We start from the raw sequence: 19,733 nt of genomic DNA, 5'->3' as shown, positions 1-19,733 counted from the left end.
TGCTGCAAAACAAGCGGACAGCTCCACCTACTGGCTATTTTAATTAGTGCACTTTGCTTTCCAAAGCTTTTCAATAGCAGTCACATGACTGAAAAAAAAGGTTGTTATTCTGAAACGGCGCAAATTGAACCGGCGTAAACCAAGGGCCACCTGTATACCTTCTTAAAAGAAAGAAAATAATTGTCTTGCTCCCTTTTTTCTTACCTTTTGGGATCCTACTCACCCACCTCTCACCTCTGCAATCCATTTTTAAAAAAATGTATTTTTTATTGAGGTTTAATTAGTTGACAACAGTGAAAGAGAACCTGACAATACACTGTGACAGTAGGAATGCAATAAAAAATGACAACTTAAAGGGACACAATCAAAATTAAATTTCATTATTCAGATAGAGCATGCTATTTTAAACAACTTTCCAAGTTACTTCAATTAACTAAATGTGCACAGTCTTTTTATATTTAAACTTTTTGAGTCACCAGCTCCTACTGAGCATGTGCAAGAATAAGTGTGTATGCATTTGTGAATGGCTGATGGCTGTCACATGGTACGTGTATGCATTTGTGATTGGCTGATGGCTGTCACATGGTACAGGGGGAGTGGAAAAAACATAACTTTTAAAATTGTCAGAAAAAAAAATCTACTACTCATTTGAAGTTCAGACTAAGTGCTATTGCATTGTCTTGCTATCTTGCATTTGTTGATTATGCAAATCTAATGTGTTGACTGGTCCTTTAAGTGAGTATAAAGGGAAAACAATAATAGATAACCTATTTAGTGAGTGAATAGAAATTTAATAAATCCTTTGGTGAAGAATGCAGTTAGGCATGTTGTTAGCTATCTATATATAAGTATTTTGTAGACACATTTTAACAACATGCTAAAAGTAAATAAGTGCAGACCCTCTATAACATAGTAACATGAAATCAACCTACTAGGCAAACTTGTTTAGGTAAATATAATCAGCAATTATAACAATGCTTGTGTGATTGAAACCTCGTTTTTGTTTGTAGCTATAGTAAAAGATCCTCTTAGGCCACTCAATAGAGGAATATTAGTTTATGTAGTGGCCTCTTTTGGACCAAAGAACAGAAAGGTAAAATTTTGTATTAATGCTAAACAGTCTTGCTAAGCTAGGAAGAGAAAATAAGTCAATATTAAACTGTAACTGTAATGCAAGATTTACTTATGAAGACAATAGTTAGGGTGCGGTATAGACGAGATAAACCGCGTAGTTAACCCTCCTAATCTAGGAGGTTTATTATGTGGGGGGGGGGGGGGGAGGAGGTGGTAATTTGAGTATGATAAACAGAATATATCAAAGAATCGTGCCTCCCTAAAAAAGGCAAGGCATCATAACTCAAGGTAAACAAGCTTCAATAAAACAAATCGCCATATCTATGTGGAAAGTCTCATGAGCACATGGTTACTAGTGGAAACATAGAAATTAGCTAATGGCATGTTGGGCTGATGTTATACCTGGCATAGTAGAGTAAAGATCTAAGTTAATACATTTAACGTGGTGTATGTTGCTCATTTATGATATTATGAGGAGGGAGACTATACATAATAGCAATAGTGCAGGTCCGGCCTGCGCTAAAAACATGTCATATAATTAGAGGGAAAGCTGCACGTCCTAGTATAGCAATGACCGTGGCTTCAAGTTATGAGCTCAGCACACAATGTCACATATTAAAAAAATAGAGAATCCAACATACAGTATGTACGCATGCATGCTGTCTGTTCTGCTACCATACTTTCAAAACATCTATGGTACCACATTAAACTTTAATAGTAAACAAATATCTGAAACTATCGGCAAAGGCATAAACATATATCTAATAGTGAATGTTAATATTCCCCAGCTGGCTATGAGGTCCCCAAGATGTATATATTCTACCTATTATGTCTATAGATAGAAAAGTGGAAAGGCTCAGACATCTCGGCCGCAGACATCCAAGCCCCTAGAAGCATTCAGAAACAGAAGCATTATATAAGTAACTAGCTAGGGACATAATAAACTTAGACATTTGTAAACATAGTATAAGAGATACCATGTCTTTCACTCAAAATAAGTATAGACTCAACATATATTCTTGCAGGGATAGGCCCACAATACCAATGCCAAACAGCTAAATTATAAACTAGTACTGCTTCGCCTATGGCAATGTTTCCATATCTCAATGAGGAGGAAGAGAAAATTATAGTAAACAGTAGGAGAGGGGTGTTAAACTGTACAACATGAAACTTTAAGAACAAACCTCATCAAGTCCTTATTGTAAGACAGTCATTACACATTATAACAAACATTTAGTCACAGCCGGTTCATGAAATGTGAGGAGCGTGTTGAATGCACAAAAAAGATGCAGATAGTGAGTGGATAGACCACACCTAGTCCATCCGACAACAATGTTGTTCTTATGTGCCAAAATATATGTAATGGAATCAGCAAGTGTCTTATGAATTACAACTCGGTAGGAGAGAGTCTTAAATAGACGGGGAGCTTATTTCCTGCTTACTGTAGGAAGCCCTGCTTCTTTAGCCAACGCCAACTGCGTTATGGAGACAGTAGGAGTACCGAACACACCGCAAGTACAGCCATACTCGTTTATACAGTTACTGTAATCAATGCCTCTGTATGGTCATGTGCACCAACTTGGAGACTCAACAAGGCAAATGTTACAGATCCCTTTGTTATAAAAACCTTGGTGCGACCCATATCTGTTAGGTGCACATGGGTAGTAGAGCTCATAGTGGTCTCCTCAGTTTCCCCACCATGTCCCTGTGGCCCATCAGATGCAGTCGCGTTGGCTGTGGTCATCTTTCGCTGATAATCTGGGTTGTTGGCAGTCGTTCGCGCTATGCCTGCAACCCGCCCACACTCAGACTGAGCTGGTCCAGCCATATCCCAATCTATCGGTCTAACCTTAGGCTTCAAAGCTGGAGCAATCCCTGGATCTGCCAGTATAATGTGCTGTGTGTCCACATCTGTAGGTCCTCCCCACACTGCCATCATGCTCCTCTCGAGGTTTAAGAAATTATTGTGTAATAGGCTGTGCAGCGACTCCTAAAAGGTATAGCTTAAGAGTTCCATTATGATTGTATCTCGTTTCGCCAAATTCTATATGAGCCCACCACGCAGGTGAGTGAGAAAGGTGATTGTGGCAATACATTCTTAGTAATTAGGCCTTAACAGGATCCTGAAAATGGCCGCTCCTCGGAGTGTCCGTAAAAGGGCCCCACTTAATAAGCGGAATCCCACTAGCTGCAGATGTTTCCTAGACTCCGGGCTTCTTGTTTAGGTTCCTTAACCCCTTAACGACTGAGGACGTGCAGGGTACGTCCTCAGAAAAAAGGCAGTTAATGCCTGAGAACGTACCCTGCACGTCCTCAGTGTGGAAAGCAGCTGGAAGCGATCCTGCTCGCTTCCAGCTGCTTTCCGGTTATTGCAGTGATGCCTCGATATGGAGGCATCCTGCAATAACCTTTTTAAGTAATCCGGTGCAGAGAGAGCCACTCTGTGGCCCTCTCTGCACCGGAGATCGGTGGCTACCTGCGTTGGTGGGTGGGAGCCGGACCGGGAGGCGGGTGGCGGCCATCGATGGCCCTGTGGAAGTGAAGGGGGGCGGGATCGTGGGCGGGGGTGGCTGGGGGCGCGCACGGGCGCACGCGCGTGCACGGGAGGGTGGGGGCGGGCGCGTGCACGGGGAGGGAGCGGGTGGGAACCGCTACACTGCAGAAAATGTGCAAATAAAAAAGATTAAAAAAATCGAAAAATAAAATAATCAGCAAAGTGGTGGGGGTTTGTCTGTGGGTAGGGGGGGGGGGAAGCTACACTACAGAAAAAAAAAAAACAAAGAGAAAAAAAAACACTTTTTATTGTAAACTGGGTACTGGCAGACAGCTGCCAGTACCCAAGATGGCCCCCAATAAGGCAGAGGGGAGGGTTAGAGAGCGGTTTTGGGGGGGATCAGGGAGGTTGGGGGCTAAGGGGGGGATCCTACACAGTAGCATATGTAAATATGCTAAAAAAAAATTTCATTTTTTTTTTAAAAACCCTTTTATTTTAGTACTGGCAGACTTTCTGCCAGTACTTAAGATGGCGGGGACAATTGTGGGGTGGGGGAGGGAAGGGAGCTGTTTGGGAGGGATCAGGGGGTGGGATGTGTCAGATGGGAGGCTGATCTCTACACTAAAGCTAAAATTAACCCTGCAAGCTCACTACAAACTCCCTAATTAACCCTTTCACTGCTAGCCATAATACACGTGTGAGGCGCAACAGGATTTAGTGGCCTTCTAATTACCAGAAAGCAACGCCAAAGTCATATATGTCTGCTATTTCTGAACAAAGGGGATCCCAGACAAGCATTTACAACCATTTGTGCCATAATTGCACAAGCTGTTTGTAAATGATTTCAGTGAGAAACCTAAAATTGTGAAACATTTTACGTTTTTTTTAATTTGATCGCATTTGGCGGTGAAATGGTGGCATGAAATATACCAAAATGTGCCTAGATCAATACTTGGGGTTGTCTACTACACTACACTAAAGCTAAAATTAACCCTACAAGCTCCCTAATTAACCCCTTAACGGCTGGGCATGATACACTTGTGGTGCGCAGTGGCATTTAGCGGCCTTCTAATTACCAAAAAGCAACGCCAAAGCCATATATGTGTGCTATTTCTGAACAAAGGGGATCCCAGAGAAGAATTTACAACCATTTATGCCATAATTGCACAAGTTGTTTGTAAATAATTTCAGTGAGAAACCTAAAGTTTGTGAAAAAATTTGTGAAAAAGTGAACAATTTTTTGTATTTGATCGCATTTGGCGGTGAAATGGTGGCATGAAATATACCAAAATTGGCCTAGATCAATACTTTGGGATGTCTACTAAAAAAAAATATATAAATGTCAAGGGATATTCAGGTATTCCTGAAAGATATCAGTGTTCTAATGTGACTAGCGCTAATTTTGGAAAAAAATGGTTTGGAAATAGCAAAGTGCTACTTGTATTTATGGCCCTATAACTTGCAAAAAAAGCAAAGAACATGTAAACATTGGGTATTTCTAAACTCAGGACAAAATTTAGAAACTATTTAGCATGGGTGTTTTTTGGTGGTTTTAGATATGTAACAGATTTTGGGGGTCAAAGTTAGAAAAAGTGTGTTTTTTTCCATTTTTCCTCATATTTTATCATTTTTTTTATAGTAAATTATAAGATATGATGAAAATAATGGTATCTTTAGAAAGTCCATTTAATGGCGAGAAAAACGGTATATAATATGTGTGGGTACAGTAAATGAGTAAGAAGAAAATTACAGCTAAACACAAACACCGCAAAAATGTAAAAATAGCCTTGGTCCCAAACGGACAGAAAATGGAAAAGTGCTCTGGTCACTAAGGGGTTAAGACTCTGGCCACACTGTTTTTTGTAAGCCCGGCTGATCTGAGCGGTCGATTATATATTTAAAAGTAGTAAATAGCCAGAGCTATGTAAACATGCGACCGCTCCGATTCAGCGCTGGCTCCACCCCCCGTAACTGTCTCTGCAATCCATTTTGAACTCTACTGCTTGCATTAATACTCAGATCTTATTCATTAGCTTATACTCTTAACTGGAATTAGTATTCAATTATGCATTCTTAGCTTTAAAGCCCTTAACACTGGCCCACCCCCTACAGTTTCAAATTTTCTTTTCATTTTTGTTTGTTACCACTCTGGGATGTTATTGGCTGTATATGTTTGAATATTTGATGTATCATTATTGTTTATGATCAAATCGAATAAATCGGGAAAAACAACTAAATAAACCAATGCTCCAAAATCCCAAACTCTTTAAATGTAGCCTAAAAACCTTATTCTGTTGAACATTGCATATACAGTACATTCCAGGAATGGATTATGAACCATTAACTTTGTTTATCCCACTCTTCCCTATTAAACATATATCCCTCCAGTTTACACACCGGCTAGAGAGTCTCATTCCTTGTACAGATTTACATTGTAGTATTGAGCAGGACACTCATTATTCTCATATATTTCTGCCTCTCAATCGATATGATATATATTGTAATGATACATAATGTTCAGCACTGAGTAACCTGTTTCCTGTTTGCCAGCTTTTTCCATCAATTATAACAATAGGGACACATGGAATATGTCACAGCTTTCCCACAATCTGTCACCAACACAATAGATCATTTGCACACACGCACATGCAGACATCTTCTCTGGAAATATTCTATGCCACACACATAGCCCACACAAATTGTGATTGTCATATGCTGAGACAGATACATATACACTGTAACTCACACGTTCTGTAACAGATCTATGCTATATTAAATAATACACATTATGTAAAACATTATGTTAACACTGACACATTTTCTTATACACATATGTTCTATACGCACACACATTTTGTGACACACACTGACATCCACTGACACAAACGCCCACACACAGTTATTTACAGAGCCCTGTGTTTCCATGGAGATGGGTGTTCTGTGCATTAATAGGATGATTTACACCTCCAGTCTGGGAGGAGGTGGACACAAGCAGGCAGGGGGTGGAAATCTCCCCAAAATAACTAGGTACTGCAAGTAGCAGAGTTTGTGCAGCACAAGCTTAAGTAATAGTTTTCTCAATCTTTTCAGTAGCTCATTTTATATATATATATATATATATATATATATATATATATATATATATTACGCTTCCCTAATTTAAAAACACTAATATGATTACAAAATATGATACATTCCTTCACATCTTAGATATGGGAGTTAAATTGCTAAATTCAGAGATTTATTTTATTTTAGTATCTAACATTCTAAACTGCATATACAACAAAAACTTTAGAAATGTTTACAAAACACAAAAATAATAAAGACTTCATAGTCAAAAAAGTCAGTGTGCATTGGGGAAAATATTAATGATACAACCTCTCTATATTTAATATAATTCCATACACAAGTTAACGGTACTCTGGATACATTCTACCAATATCTCTGGCAGATTCATTGGTGTTATGTGGGCGGTGCCATAACTGGCTGGATCGGAAAGGGAAATCTGCGGGAGGGACATTGGGGCAGAGCTCTTAAATCATGACAAACCTGCAATATGCTGTATGATTGGGGAAATTGGGGATATTTTCACAGTCATATTTTTGTTATTACCATGGTACACTTTACCTGACTAGGTTAAGAGTCCTGCAATCTGATACTTAAAGGGACACTCAATCAAAATTTAACTTTCATTATTCGTATAGAGCATGCTATTTTAAACAACTTTCCAATTTACTTCCATTAAAAAAATGTGCACAGTATTTTTATATTTAAACGTTTTGAGTCACCAGGTCCTACTGAGCATGTGCAAGAATAAGTGTGTATGCATTTGTAAATGGCTGATGGCTGTCACATGGTACGTGTATGCATTTGTGATTGGTTGATGGCTGTCACATGGTACAGGGGGAGTGGAAAAAGACATAACTTTTAAAATTGTCAGAAAAAAAAATATCTACTACTCATTTGAAATTTGGACTAAGTGCTATTGCATTGTCTTGTTATCTTGCATTTGTTAATTATTATTAGAAATCTACTGTGTTGACTGGTCCTTTAAGGCTCCATTTAATTACCAGCGGTCAGACAATGTTTCCATCCAGAGAACCTGTCCACCCACCCTCTGGACAAGTGAGGCAGCATTCCCCCCCTTCAGTTATTATTGTATAATATTTCTTTTCAGTTCTGCCCCCAACTGCGCAAGAGCAGGATTTGTCAATCATCCCATTTGGAAGTCTGAAGCCATGGTCTAAAGACTGCAGCTTATTTTGAGGTCACAGGCTTGCATGAGTGAGTTTGCACTCCACTGACTCCAAAGCTGTGTCTGCAGTTTAAATGGAGCAACGTCAGACATTCAGCTATTTCTCAGTTCCAATGAATCACAGAGCTATAGTGTTATTTGAACAAATAAGTAAACACACAAAAAGTCAATTTTCTTTCCTTATGTTTTACTGATAACACTTCTACAACATTTTCGGGAATGACTGTCTGTTCTTACATTTCGTCATTTATGTTGGCAGATAAATCCTAGCTATGCTAGAATTATATAAAGAAGTGCCTAGAATTCACTATTCTAAATGAAAAGTAAAACACTTATTTAAAAAAATATCTTTTTTTTTAAGCAAAATATTTTTTCCCCGCAAAACCACATCACCCCAGCAAACTGTCTAAACAAACATAATAACATTTACACCTGAATATACACAATTTAAAGTGGTGATACGTTTTAGTGAAAATCCACCAGAGGGCAGCAGAAACCAATAAAAGACACCTGCCCCGCAACATGTTTCTTACAACATGTAAATATAAAAATTGTTTATACATTACAGTAACATTTTGCTTACAGTGACACCTAAAATTTGTAAAGCTAAATGGGATCATTCCTTGGGTGGTGTGGTGAGAATGTGGAAAAATGTATTAACTGAGATTGTAAATTAATTCTCAGATAGTAACAGTTCTTAAGGTAGAATTATATAAAACAAGATAGAGTATCAGCTAGGCTGTGAAGGACAGTAGCATGTAGATAAAAAGTGTAATTTGTAGGCACAGGCTGGTCTTATTTGAGGACATGCTCCCAATACTTGGTGGACATACCTGTATATAAAAAAAATCCCATAGATTGTAATGGTGATTTTACAGGAAAACACTTATTTAGCTTTTCTAAAAAAAAAAATTTACCAATATGTACCTATTGGGGAGCTGAGTATTCTGATTACCAGTAGTACTGATCTTGTAAAGCAGTAAATAAAGTGGTGCCTTGTACAGAGTGTTGCCACTGCGTTGTATTTTACTGTCAGGCAGCAGAGGGTGATATACACTTCAAGTAGCTATATAGGCTCTTTTGTGTGCCGCCTTTCAGTTGCAGGTGTTCAGAAGTATATGATAGAATATCATAACATCCTTGGTCCCAGCTGATGCCACTTCAGGTTACAAAGATTCTATCCTTCCTCCCGTCTTGTGACACAGACAGAACTATGGAGCATGGTGTCTGCCCCTTTAGAGATGGTATAATTAAAAATTTAATTATGGGGTTTATAATCTGAATCTCCTGTGCTGCAACAAATGCTTGCATTCTGTCTTCACTTACAAAGCAGAGAGAATACTAAATATTAGGGCTGCTGGAGCATGAGGTTCTTAAATATAAGGCAATACAATAAGGCTCAAGCCCATAAACCTGATTGGTGGTAGCATGTGTGCATTGCAACTCCACCCCTTTCACAGTGGGCATGGCTAAAAAGTTTTATAAAATGTGGAGGTAGTGGGAGCATTGGCAGAGCATTCCCAGGTTAATCTTGTCATTACTCATTGTTCCCGCGGTAAGTTATATTGGTGAATGTTGAAGTGGCTCCTTTATAGAGAGGATTATGCGCCTGGAAAAGAAAATAAATATGTTAGAGAAACTAGAGAGGGGCTAGACATAGAACCTGCTTCTGCCTTTGGCTTTAGTGTGATGCAGTGATATTGACAGGAGGGTTCTATAGGGTATGGAATCTGCTTATCAACAGGAGGGAACAATGGGGCATGGAATCTGCTCATCAACAGGAGGGAACTATGGGCAATGGAATCTGCTCATCACCAGGAGGATACTATGGGGCATGGGACCTGCTCATCACCAGGAGGATACTATGGGGAATGGAACCTGCTCATCGAGAAAAGGGTACTATGGTGCTAGGATTCTGCTCATCGACAGGTGAGAACTTTGGGGTCGGGAAGCTCTTCTCATACTGTGGCAACTACAGGACTGGGGACTCTATTGCAGGGGGGAGTGAGGGGTATAGAATGTGCCTGCCAGTACTTTACAAGATGACAGTGACACAGACAGTATAGACATAGAGATAAGGTTGCCACCAAACCAAACCAGTTTTGAACTAAAGAGTTTGTTTTTAGGCAGGATAACCTTGTTTTTCTATGACCTCTGTCTTAGTTTCAGTGATGTGAAAACCCAGGCAGAATTCATTAATTATTGTTACATAAAATGTTGAATAATTCTTACAATCTAATTAGTATATACATATGGATTATTTGAAAGGTAATTTATATATAGCTACCATATTTTTTTTTTTCAATAAGTGAAAGGAGCTATGAGACATGGAGACTTCAAGTTGAAATAGCTATTATACACGTTGAGTACGATTTGCAGTAAACCCTTGCACACACTCACCGTGTCCCACTTGGCCTTTGCTCTCTCCTCTTCAAATTTTGCAAATTCTCGTCTGTCATGAATGGTTATCAGTAGCTTCCAGATGAGCAGTGCCACCAACCCCACAACCAATATGGCAGCCATGACTGACATGAGAACCAATAGGATGTCAGGTCCTTGTGGGCACTCTGTGTAGAGAGAATAATTACATGGAACATAGAAGTACAACATGGTGGTAGCAATGCCCAAAGTGGTTTTACAGAATAATGAGCAAAAGGTTAGAGGAGATGGTAGGAATAGAATAAATAGGATTTGTATTCAAGGCATACAATAGGAGAGCAAGACCAAATACTTATAAAGAGGGTATGTGAGAAGGCCAGGAAGCAGTGGTGCTTCTATGTGGGTGTAAAAGCACCTTAATCTTTGTGGTTGCACCCACAATGAGAATAAAAACTGCGCACTGCCATCACTTTCTTCCTAGCCATGCCCTGGACCACCATCTCTAAAACCCAGGTCTGCCCAGGCAACACACAAATGTCCTCCATCCACCATGAATCTGCCCACTGAATAAATGCAACTCTGTCCACAGGCCTCTCTCAAGCCTTATGGAACCAAAGCTTTGCAGGGTAAGTGTTTGCCCACCCACTCAAAATGCATTTTCTAATACTGACTCCGCCAGGAAGGTATGTATAGAAAGACCAGAGAGGTATACAGGTGTGGAAAAATGCAGGGACATAAAGAGAGAGAGAAAATAATGATAACATTGGAGAATAATTATTATATAACCAGAGAAGATGTTATCTTAGATAGTATATGAGGAGAGCATGCGGATATCTGCGAAAAAAGAGAAAATGTGGGAAGAGTGAGAGACAATTACAGCAGTACCAGAGGTTGAAAATGAGAGAATGTGATGATAAAAAAGGCAGGAATAAATGTTATAGAGAATGATGGAGAAACCAAAAGGCCATAAATAGGGACAAAGCAGAAAGTTATACAACCCAAATTCTGAAAAAGTTGGGACAGTATGGAAAATGCAAAAAAACAAACAAAAAGTCATTTGAAAACTTAATTCACCCTCTACTATATTGAAAACACAATATTTGATGTTTTACTTTGTGAATTTAATGTATTTTTGAAAATATACTCTCATTACAAATATGATGACTGCAACACATTCCAAAAAAGTTGGGACAGGGCAAATTAAGACTAATAGCGATGTGAAATAAGAAGGTGATGTGAAACAGGTGAGGCAATCGTGTAATCATAGTATATAAGGAGCATCCAAAAAAGGCCTAGTCCTTCAAGAGCAAGGATGAGTCGAGGCTCGCCAATCTGCCAGCAGATGCATCAGCGAATAATCCAACACTTTGAGAACAACATTCCTCAAAGATAAATCGGTTGGATTTTAGGCATTTCACCTTCTACAGGGCACAATACAATCAAAAGATTCAAGGAATCCGGTCAAATCTCTGTGTGTAAAGGGCAAGGCCGAAAACCACTTCTCAATGCACGTGATCTCCGATCCCTCAGGCCTCACTATCTCAAAAACTGTCATGAGTCTGTAATGGATATCCTGAAATGGGCTCAGGAATACTTTAGTAAACCTTTGCCAGTCAACACCATTCGCCACTGAATCCACAGATGCATGTTAAGGCTTTACTATGCAAAGCAGAAGCCATACATCAACACTGTACAGAAGCGTTAACGACTTCTCTTGGCTCGGTCTCATCTAAGATGGACAGTAGCACAGTGGGATCGTGTTTTGTGGTCTGACGAGTCAACATTTCAAATAGTTTTCTATAGTGTTCTCTGGGCTAAAGAGGAAAAGGACCATCCAAGCTGTTATCAGCGTCAGGTCCAAAAGCCAGCATCTGTCATGGTATGGGGGTGTGAAGGCAAATCATACTGAACTAAAGAATTTATAAGCTACTGGAGTGTTGCCATTCCTTTTTTGCTGGATGGTATGGGGTGTAGGTGTCCATGGCATGTATAACTTGCACATCTGTAAGGGCACCATTAATGCAGAAAGATATGTATACATTTAGGAGCAACATATGCTGCCATCCAGACCTCATCTTTTCCAGGGACGTCCCTTCATTTTCCAGCAGGACAACGCCAAACCACATTCTGCCCGGATTACAAGCGCATAGTTGCTTAAGCAAAGAGTGCTGGTGCTAGCATGGCCTGCCTGCAGTTCTGACCTGTCTCCAATTAAGAATGTGTGGCGCATTATGAAGCTCAAAATAAGGCAACGAAGGCCCCGTACAGTTACACAGCTGAAGACGCATAATGGATGAATGGGGGAATATTCTGCTTGCTAAACTTAACCAACTGGTGTCTTCAGTGCCCAAATGCTTAATAAGTGTCATTAAAGTAAAAGGTGAAGTTATACAGTGGTAAACAGTCAACTGTCCCAACTTTTTTGAAGTGTGTTGCAGTCATCAGATTTGAAATGAGTGTACAGTATACAGTATTTTCAAAAATGCATTAAATTCCCAAAGTAAAACATCAAATAATGTGTTAATAATGTGTTTTTAATATAGTACATGGTGAATTAAATTTTCAAATTACTTTTTTTTTCCCTTTGCATTTTCCATATTGTCACAACTTTTTTTTAGAATTGGGGTTGTATAATGTAGGAGGAAGAGGAACCATTTAACGTGTTTATATAGGTGAAGACGAACGTATGTAGGTAAACAGTGGAGGAAAAGACAAAGAGCCTGATATTCAAAACCTCACAGCTCAGACAAGATTTTCTCATCGGTATGGCAAGGCCCTTAAAAAAACACATTTTATCTTGAGATATGTTTTTGTTGCTGTGTAGTGTTCTTTATGTGAAACAGAGACTTCTACATTACAATACAAGGTCTTAAAAATCCTAAATATTTTGTGTGATTTCTCTCCATGCTGGCGAGGTTTTAAATATCAGGCCTAGAATCTTTAGTGGTTATATCAATCATAATTATAATTCAAAAGAGTATGTTAGGCAGTTGTAATTGTATAGGGGAAATGGCAGATAGCATGAAAATGGAGATGAGACATTTATTTTATAGAGTGGAATACCTTGTGATATAAAGGGAGAGATAAAGTGAGTAGTAAGGAATATACAGGGAGGGAGAAAAGCACACACAGGAGGCTTTATACATAAAGGAATATACAGAGCAGGAAGAATATTTGGAGGAAGGTGAAGAGGATGATTTTACAGAACATTTATTTATTTATTTATTTATTATCGAACATACAGGACATTTTTTATATGGAGGGGAGTGCATTACACTGGAATTAGATTAAACTAGAAATCACAAATTTCACAGGTGCTCAGGTGATAAAAAAAAAAAGACACCAAAATTGATGGGACCATAAATCTATAAAGTCTCAAATAAAAAGTCTCAATACCTCAAATAGATGTCAGTTGCTGCTGGAGGTAACAAGTGGACTTTGTGACTTCCACTTAACAGTAAATCTAAAACATAAAAACACAAAGATCCCAGAGCAATCTAAAATAATTTATAAGATCAATCTCATCAAAGGTAGTAGAAAAACCTGGTTTGTCTGGAAAGTAATCTACCATGAGTTATACCACTGCTGGTGGAAGTTGTGAGAAAACGCTACCTACCAGACCAAATCTCCATTCCTTATCCCTTAACATGTTTCATTTGTTTAACCAGGTATCCGGCGTGCCAAGAGATCCCATCCAACACTCTAATTGCCTAGCCAGTAGTCTTGTTATCTCAGGTGAAGTGACAGGTAAGAAAAGCACAGGGGCCCAGATAAAGAGATAGCAAACAGTCTGTACAAGGCCAAGAAAATATAGGCATGCAGGATACAAAAAGGCAAACTCATGGTCAGGTTCTAAGCCAGGGTCAGAAACAGGTAGAAAGAAGTAACAAGTAGAAACAGGTAGAAAGGTCAAAACCCAAGCCAGGTCAGCAACAATATCAGAATGCAAAGATACCAGAGGAGAATCTAAAAGCAAGTGAATAAACAAGCCAAAGGTCAGCAGTGAGTAATCTGAAACAACAGTATAGTGACCGAAGGTAGCACTAAGCATAACCTATACACAGGCCAACAAAAGGAAACAGCAAAACATGGTACAAATAGCACCCACAGGAAAAAAAACAATAAATAAGTCCATAGAAAGCGTGCCTGATAAGCAATAATGTTTTTAAAGGGACATGAAACCCAATTTTTTTCTCTCATGATTCAGTTAGAAAATACAATTTTAAACAACTTTCTAATTTACTTCTATTATCTCATTTGTTTCATTCTCTTGGTATCATTTGTTGAAGAAGCAGCAATGCACTAATAGTTTCTAACTGACCTCATAGGTGAGCCAATCACAAACGATATATATATTCATCCACCAATTAATAGCTAGAAACGCGTCTACCTGGCACTTTTCAGCTCGTGAGACATTAATTCTGTATTGAACCCCGGGGAGTTTATCCCCTCCACTTTATGTGTTACTATTCACTCATTTAGTGATACGGCGCCACTGTGTAAATAAATTTGTTCACTTGCATAAAACACCGGTCTGTGCTCCTCTATATTTTTTCATGTTAGGTTCTCTGCTGCTCCTGCGCTTGCAGAGATAAACCTTTCAGCAAAAGATTACAAGAGAAGGAAGCAAATTAAATAATAGAAGTAAATTGAAAAGTTGTTTAAAATTGTATTCTCTATCTGAATCATGAAAGAAAAATTTGGGTTTCATGTCCCTTTAAGACAAATACAGGTAGAGCGCCTGCTAGAAGTGCACCACAAATAATATATAGATCTGCGCTAAACATCGCATCAGACACAGTCATAAATAATACTAACAGTGTGCCTATAAATCAATAGCACACCTGTGCTGAAATCAGTAGCGAGCCTGAAAGATAACTGTTCACGTACATTGAAGAAACAGCACTGGTAAGAGCTAAACACTGCGCACGACACCTACCCAGAGCATATCTAACAAATACAGCATGCAGCTCGCTAACATCACCACAGTGTAGGTCTCAACAGCGTGCCTGAAGACTGTAAGTGCACTATTTTCAGTAAAAGTATAACACCAGGCAAACTTTATCAGAAGGATATGCCTTATCTATGCATGCTTTAATTATGTATAACAGTTAGTATACTGGGACTAGTTATACCATTTTTGTACAAATCTTAAAAACGTAGATCATTTTAAAGCGGATCCCATTCTTGAAGACTAGGGGGACGATTTATCATGGCCCGAATGGGGCCAAATACCCCTGTTTCCGTGCGAGCCTTTAGGCTCGCCAGAAACGGGAGTTAAAACACAGCAGTCTTAAGACCGCTGCACCTTAACTCGCCCGCCGCCTCTGAAGCTGCAAACATCAATCCGCCCCATCGTATACGATCAGGTTGATTGACACCCCCTGTTAGCGGCCAATCTGCAGGGGGCTGCATTGCACAAGCAGTTCACTAGAACTGCTTATGCAATGTTAACTGCCGACAGCATATGCTGTCGGCATTCAGTGATGTCTAGCGGACATGATACGCTACAGCGTATCATGTCTGCCAGACATTGATAAATTGGCTCCCATGGGATAATCCACATGCTATTTTTAAAAAGAATAAAGATTTTAAGAATATTTTAGACCCTAGCAAATTACGCCCATTGAAGAACGTTAAAGGGATAGTTAAGTCAAAATTAAACTTGCATGATTCAGATAAAACATGTTATTTTAAGACATTTTTAAATTCACTTCTGAATTTCAAATCTGCTTAATTGTATTGGTAACCCTTGTTGAAAAAGAATACGCACATATCCTACACCAGTGGGAGCTGCACACATTTATCTCTTGTGATTGGCTAACTAGATATGTTCAACTAGCTGCCAGTAGTGCAATGTTGTTCCTTCAGCAATGGATAACAATAGAATAAAGAAAATTTGATAATAGTAATAAATTGGAAAGTAGTTTGCAATTGTATGTTCTATCCAAATCACGAAAGAAGATGTTGGGGTTTCCCATCCCTTTAAATTTAGCAGTAATTGGCTTCCAAGGCAAGTAGGGAATTTTAGATGAAACGTGTCAATATGTAGATATACATTTTCTATTTTCAATGGTAGACAACAATATATTATGAAGTATAGATTTTCCTATAATACTACACATGCTGTCTATATACTAACAACGTTGCATACTTATTTATATCAGTAGAACAGAAAGCAATATGCGCACACAATTAGAGGAGCACAGCACATATTAGCATAACAGACAACACTGCTCTCAATGGTCTTCCAGTTGATACAATTGATTGAGTTCCTGAAATTTTTTTTTTTAACTTTGTTTTTTTTTTTTTTTTTTTTTTACAGACCCCCAAGACTTACACTGTTGGAAAGGTTAGGCGATTACCTTTCCAACAGTGGGTCTTGGGGGTCCGTAGCTGCTTAGATGCCTGAGATACAGGCTTCTAAGCAGCATGCCCCCTCCTCCTATACTTAACATTGTTAAGTATAAATAAAGTTGCGCGGTGACATCACGTCATTGCGCGTGACGTCACTACGCATCATGTGAAGCCCCGGTGATGCCTGTCACTCTACAGGCAAGATCGCCGGGGTAGGAGCGGTTAGGAGCCCCCAGATCTCCCTCAAGGTGGGAGAGTGCTCATGACGGCTCTGAGCCGTCATTAGCACCAGAGTGACAAACTCTGTGACGGCTCTGAGCCATCATTAGCACTCAAAGGGTTAAATATGGATCTAACAAAATGTAATATATAGATTCAAGATATATACATTTCTCCCAATTTTAGTTTCAATTTTTTAATTCATTTACTATTTATTATTTACCTTTTGTTAAATGTTGTAGCATGTATTTTGTAAACACATGATTTTATATGTGTTTTAATATTTCTTTATAAATTGTATGATTTTATAACTAGTCCCAATATACTAATTGCAATATATAATTAAAGCATGCATATATAAGGCCTATACAGAGTGCTTCTCTGCACATGACTTCCTCCTTCTGATGAAGTTTGTCTGGTTAGGCAAAGAAATGCATTACGGAATAGGGAAAGATTCGGTCTGGCGAGTAGCCATAGGTGATAATACCTAGAGATGTGTAGCTGAGTGGCTTCTCTCAACTTGAAGCGTTGCCAGATTGTGGCATAACTATGTGTATTACATCCCAGAAGGAGCATATTTTTATACAACACTTGATGTGATTGATCTTGTAAGTTATTTTAGATTGCACTTAATGTTTATGGTGCAAAGAAATGAAATTTCAATTGTATATGCTGGGATCTCTGTGTTTATGTGATAAATAAAACAAGGCTGTTGCCTAGGGTGCAATAGTCTTAGGTGTGATGAAGTGCCTTTAGGGCAGGAAAACGTTTCAGACATTATTCTGTGGTGTTTTTTCCTTTCACGGGGCTAGATTACAAGTGGCACTATATAGCACTCCTGTTGGAAAGTTAACTTCGAAAGTAAAAAGTTTGCGAGCAAGCAAAACCAAACACACACTAACTACCAGACTTTGCGATATTGTGATCGCAATAACATATATATATAACCAAATATAGTGATAAGTCCAGCACTTTCTTGGGTACCCCTTTACTGGGTATAGCTTCTAGTAGGTTTACCTTTGCAGTGCACGTTTGCCTGGGAGGCCTGCCATGCTCCCATATATAATTCCCAAAGTAGACAATGGCAACAGCACTTTTCTTTAAAACACTTCTTCTTTATTAAAGTAACATTTTAGGATAAAATACAGCGACGTTTCGAGCCTCTTGGGCATGAGGAAGGGCCCAAGAGGCTCGAAACGTCGCTGTATTTTAAAAGAAAAGTGCTGTTGCCATTGTCTACTTTGGGAATTATATATATATATATATATATATATATATATATATATATATATATATATATATTTATATATAGACACACACTTTTGAGCCCTTCCTAGTCAAATACCTTGAACCATGCAATATAATTTTTATTAATTTGTAATTTGTTTTGAATAGAAATACTTGTTCCTGACATAGAAAAAAAATACAATATATATCTATATCTGCATATATTCATTCTAGATACATAGGTATAGATATATATTTAAAAAATAATTATATATATATTTTTAATATAAAAAGAAACATTTTTGCCTATATGAAGAACATTGGAATGTAAAGTATTTGTAACTCACTTCTGGTTTAACGCAGTTGGTCTAGCGTGGTGTTGGTGCACAAGCAGTAACTGTACCTTTTTTTTTAATGGGGTGAAGAAGTTAGCATGGTCGCTTTATCTGAAGTTAGCGTACATCAGATTTTAACTTTCAACTTGTTATACAATCGCTAACCCGACCACGTTAAAATTTTACTTTGATCGAAGTTAGCGCGCAAGCTAAAAAGTTACTTGGCATGCAACTTGTAATCTGACCCTCAGTGTTTTGCATTCATCTCCGGCTTTGGACTTTTGATTTGTTGCATTCTTCTAGGCCTTTGATGAAGGAGCAGCAATCCACTACTGGGAGCTAGCTGAACACATTAGGTAAGACAATGACAAGAAGCATAAATTTGCAGCCACCAATAAGTAGCTACCGCCCAGATGAACATTGCTAGGCATAAAGGACACAAAGAGAACACAACAAATTATATAATAGAATATAAAGTTGTTTAAAACTGCATGTTCTATATATGACTAATGAAAGTTTAATTTTGACTTTACTGTTCATTTAAAATGTCAGTTTTTTCCTCTCACTCGTTTTTTTCTAACTTGTTTTCATGTTTTGTTTAAACATGTATTGTCTTTCTCTCATAATAATAATAATAATAATATGCCACTGCTATTGGGGTACTGTAGCCAAGCAGAGAAATTATCATTAAAGGGACATAAAACACTAAATAAATGCTAAATATAAAGATTAGCCTAACAATAATCTGAAATTATGCTTACTGTATTAAGAAGTGTAACATTTTAGTCTTTATAAAATACAAAACATAGGTTCCCTTTTATCTTATCTCCTATGCTGAGGTCAATTAGGGATCGGTATAAATGAGTTTATGTGGTGAGCAAATAATGGTTGTGTAAAGTATGAAGTCAACACTGGGAACTGGAAAGCCCACAACATTCAGTGAAACTGCAGGAAAAGGGCACAATAAAAGAATGTTTTTTGGGTTCTTTTACAACACATATTTAAAAAAAATTATATTACAACTTAAAATTGTTTAATATCCCTTTAAATATGTCAGTTTAAAGGGATATTAAACCTAGAATTTTTCTTTCATGATTCAGTTAATGCATGCAATTTTAAACAAGTTTACGGTTTGCTTCTAATATCTATTGTTCTCTTGCTATCCTTTGTTGCAAAGAATACCTTGGTAGGTTCAGCAGCAGCAAAGCACTATTGGGAGCTAGCTGCTGATTGGTGGATGCACATATATGCCTCTTGTCATTAGCTCAGAAGATGTGTTCAACTAGCTCTCAGTAATGCATTGTTGTTCGTTCAATAACGGATACCAGGAGAACAAAGCAAATTTGATAATAGAAGTAAATTAGAAAGTTGTTTAAAATTGTATGCTCTATCA

At 38.2% G+C, this 19,733-nt stretch overlaps 1 protein-coding gene across 1 annotated transcript in view; it reads right to left on the bottom strand.

Moving 5' to 3' along the window:
* Positions 1–7,989: 7,989 nt before the first annotated feature.
* Positions 7,990–19,733, bottom strand: part of ITGB3 (integrin subunit beta 3) — a 211,378-nt gene continuing 199,634 nt past the window's right edge. Inside the window, exons 14-15 of the mRNA XM_053699744.1 lie at positions 10,224–10,390; positions 7,990–9,432 (exon numbers count right to left, since the gene is read on the bottom strand). Coding sequence (XP_053555719.1) covers positions 9,361–9,432; positions 10,224–10,390 — 239 coding nt within the window. The 3' untranslated portion in view covers positions 7,990–9,360. The remainder of the gene's footprint in view (positions 9,433–10,223; positions 10,391–19,733) is intronic.

Source organism: Bombina bombina, chromosome 1 (genome assembly GCF_027579735.1).
Source record: "Bombina bombina isolate aBomBom1 chromosome 1, aBomBom1.pri, whole genome shotgun sequence".
In the NCBI taxonomy this organism is placed as follows: Eukaryota; Metazoa; Chordata; class Amphibia; order Anura; family Bombinatoridae; genus Bombina; species Bombina bombina.
Note: the sequence above shows the minus strand (reverse complement) of the source record. Positions and strands in the feature narration are given on the sequence as shown.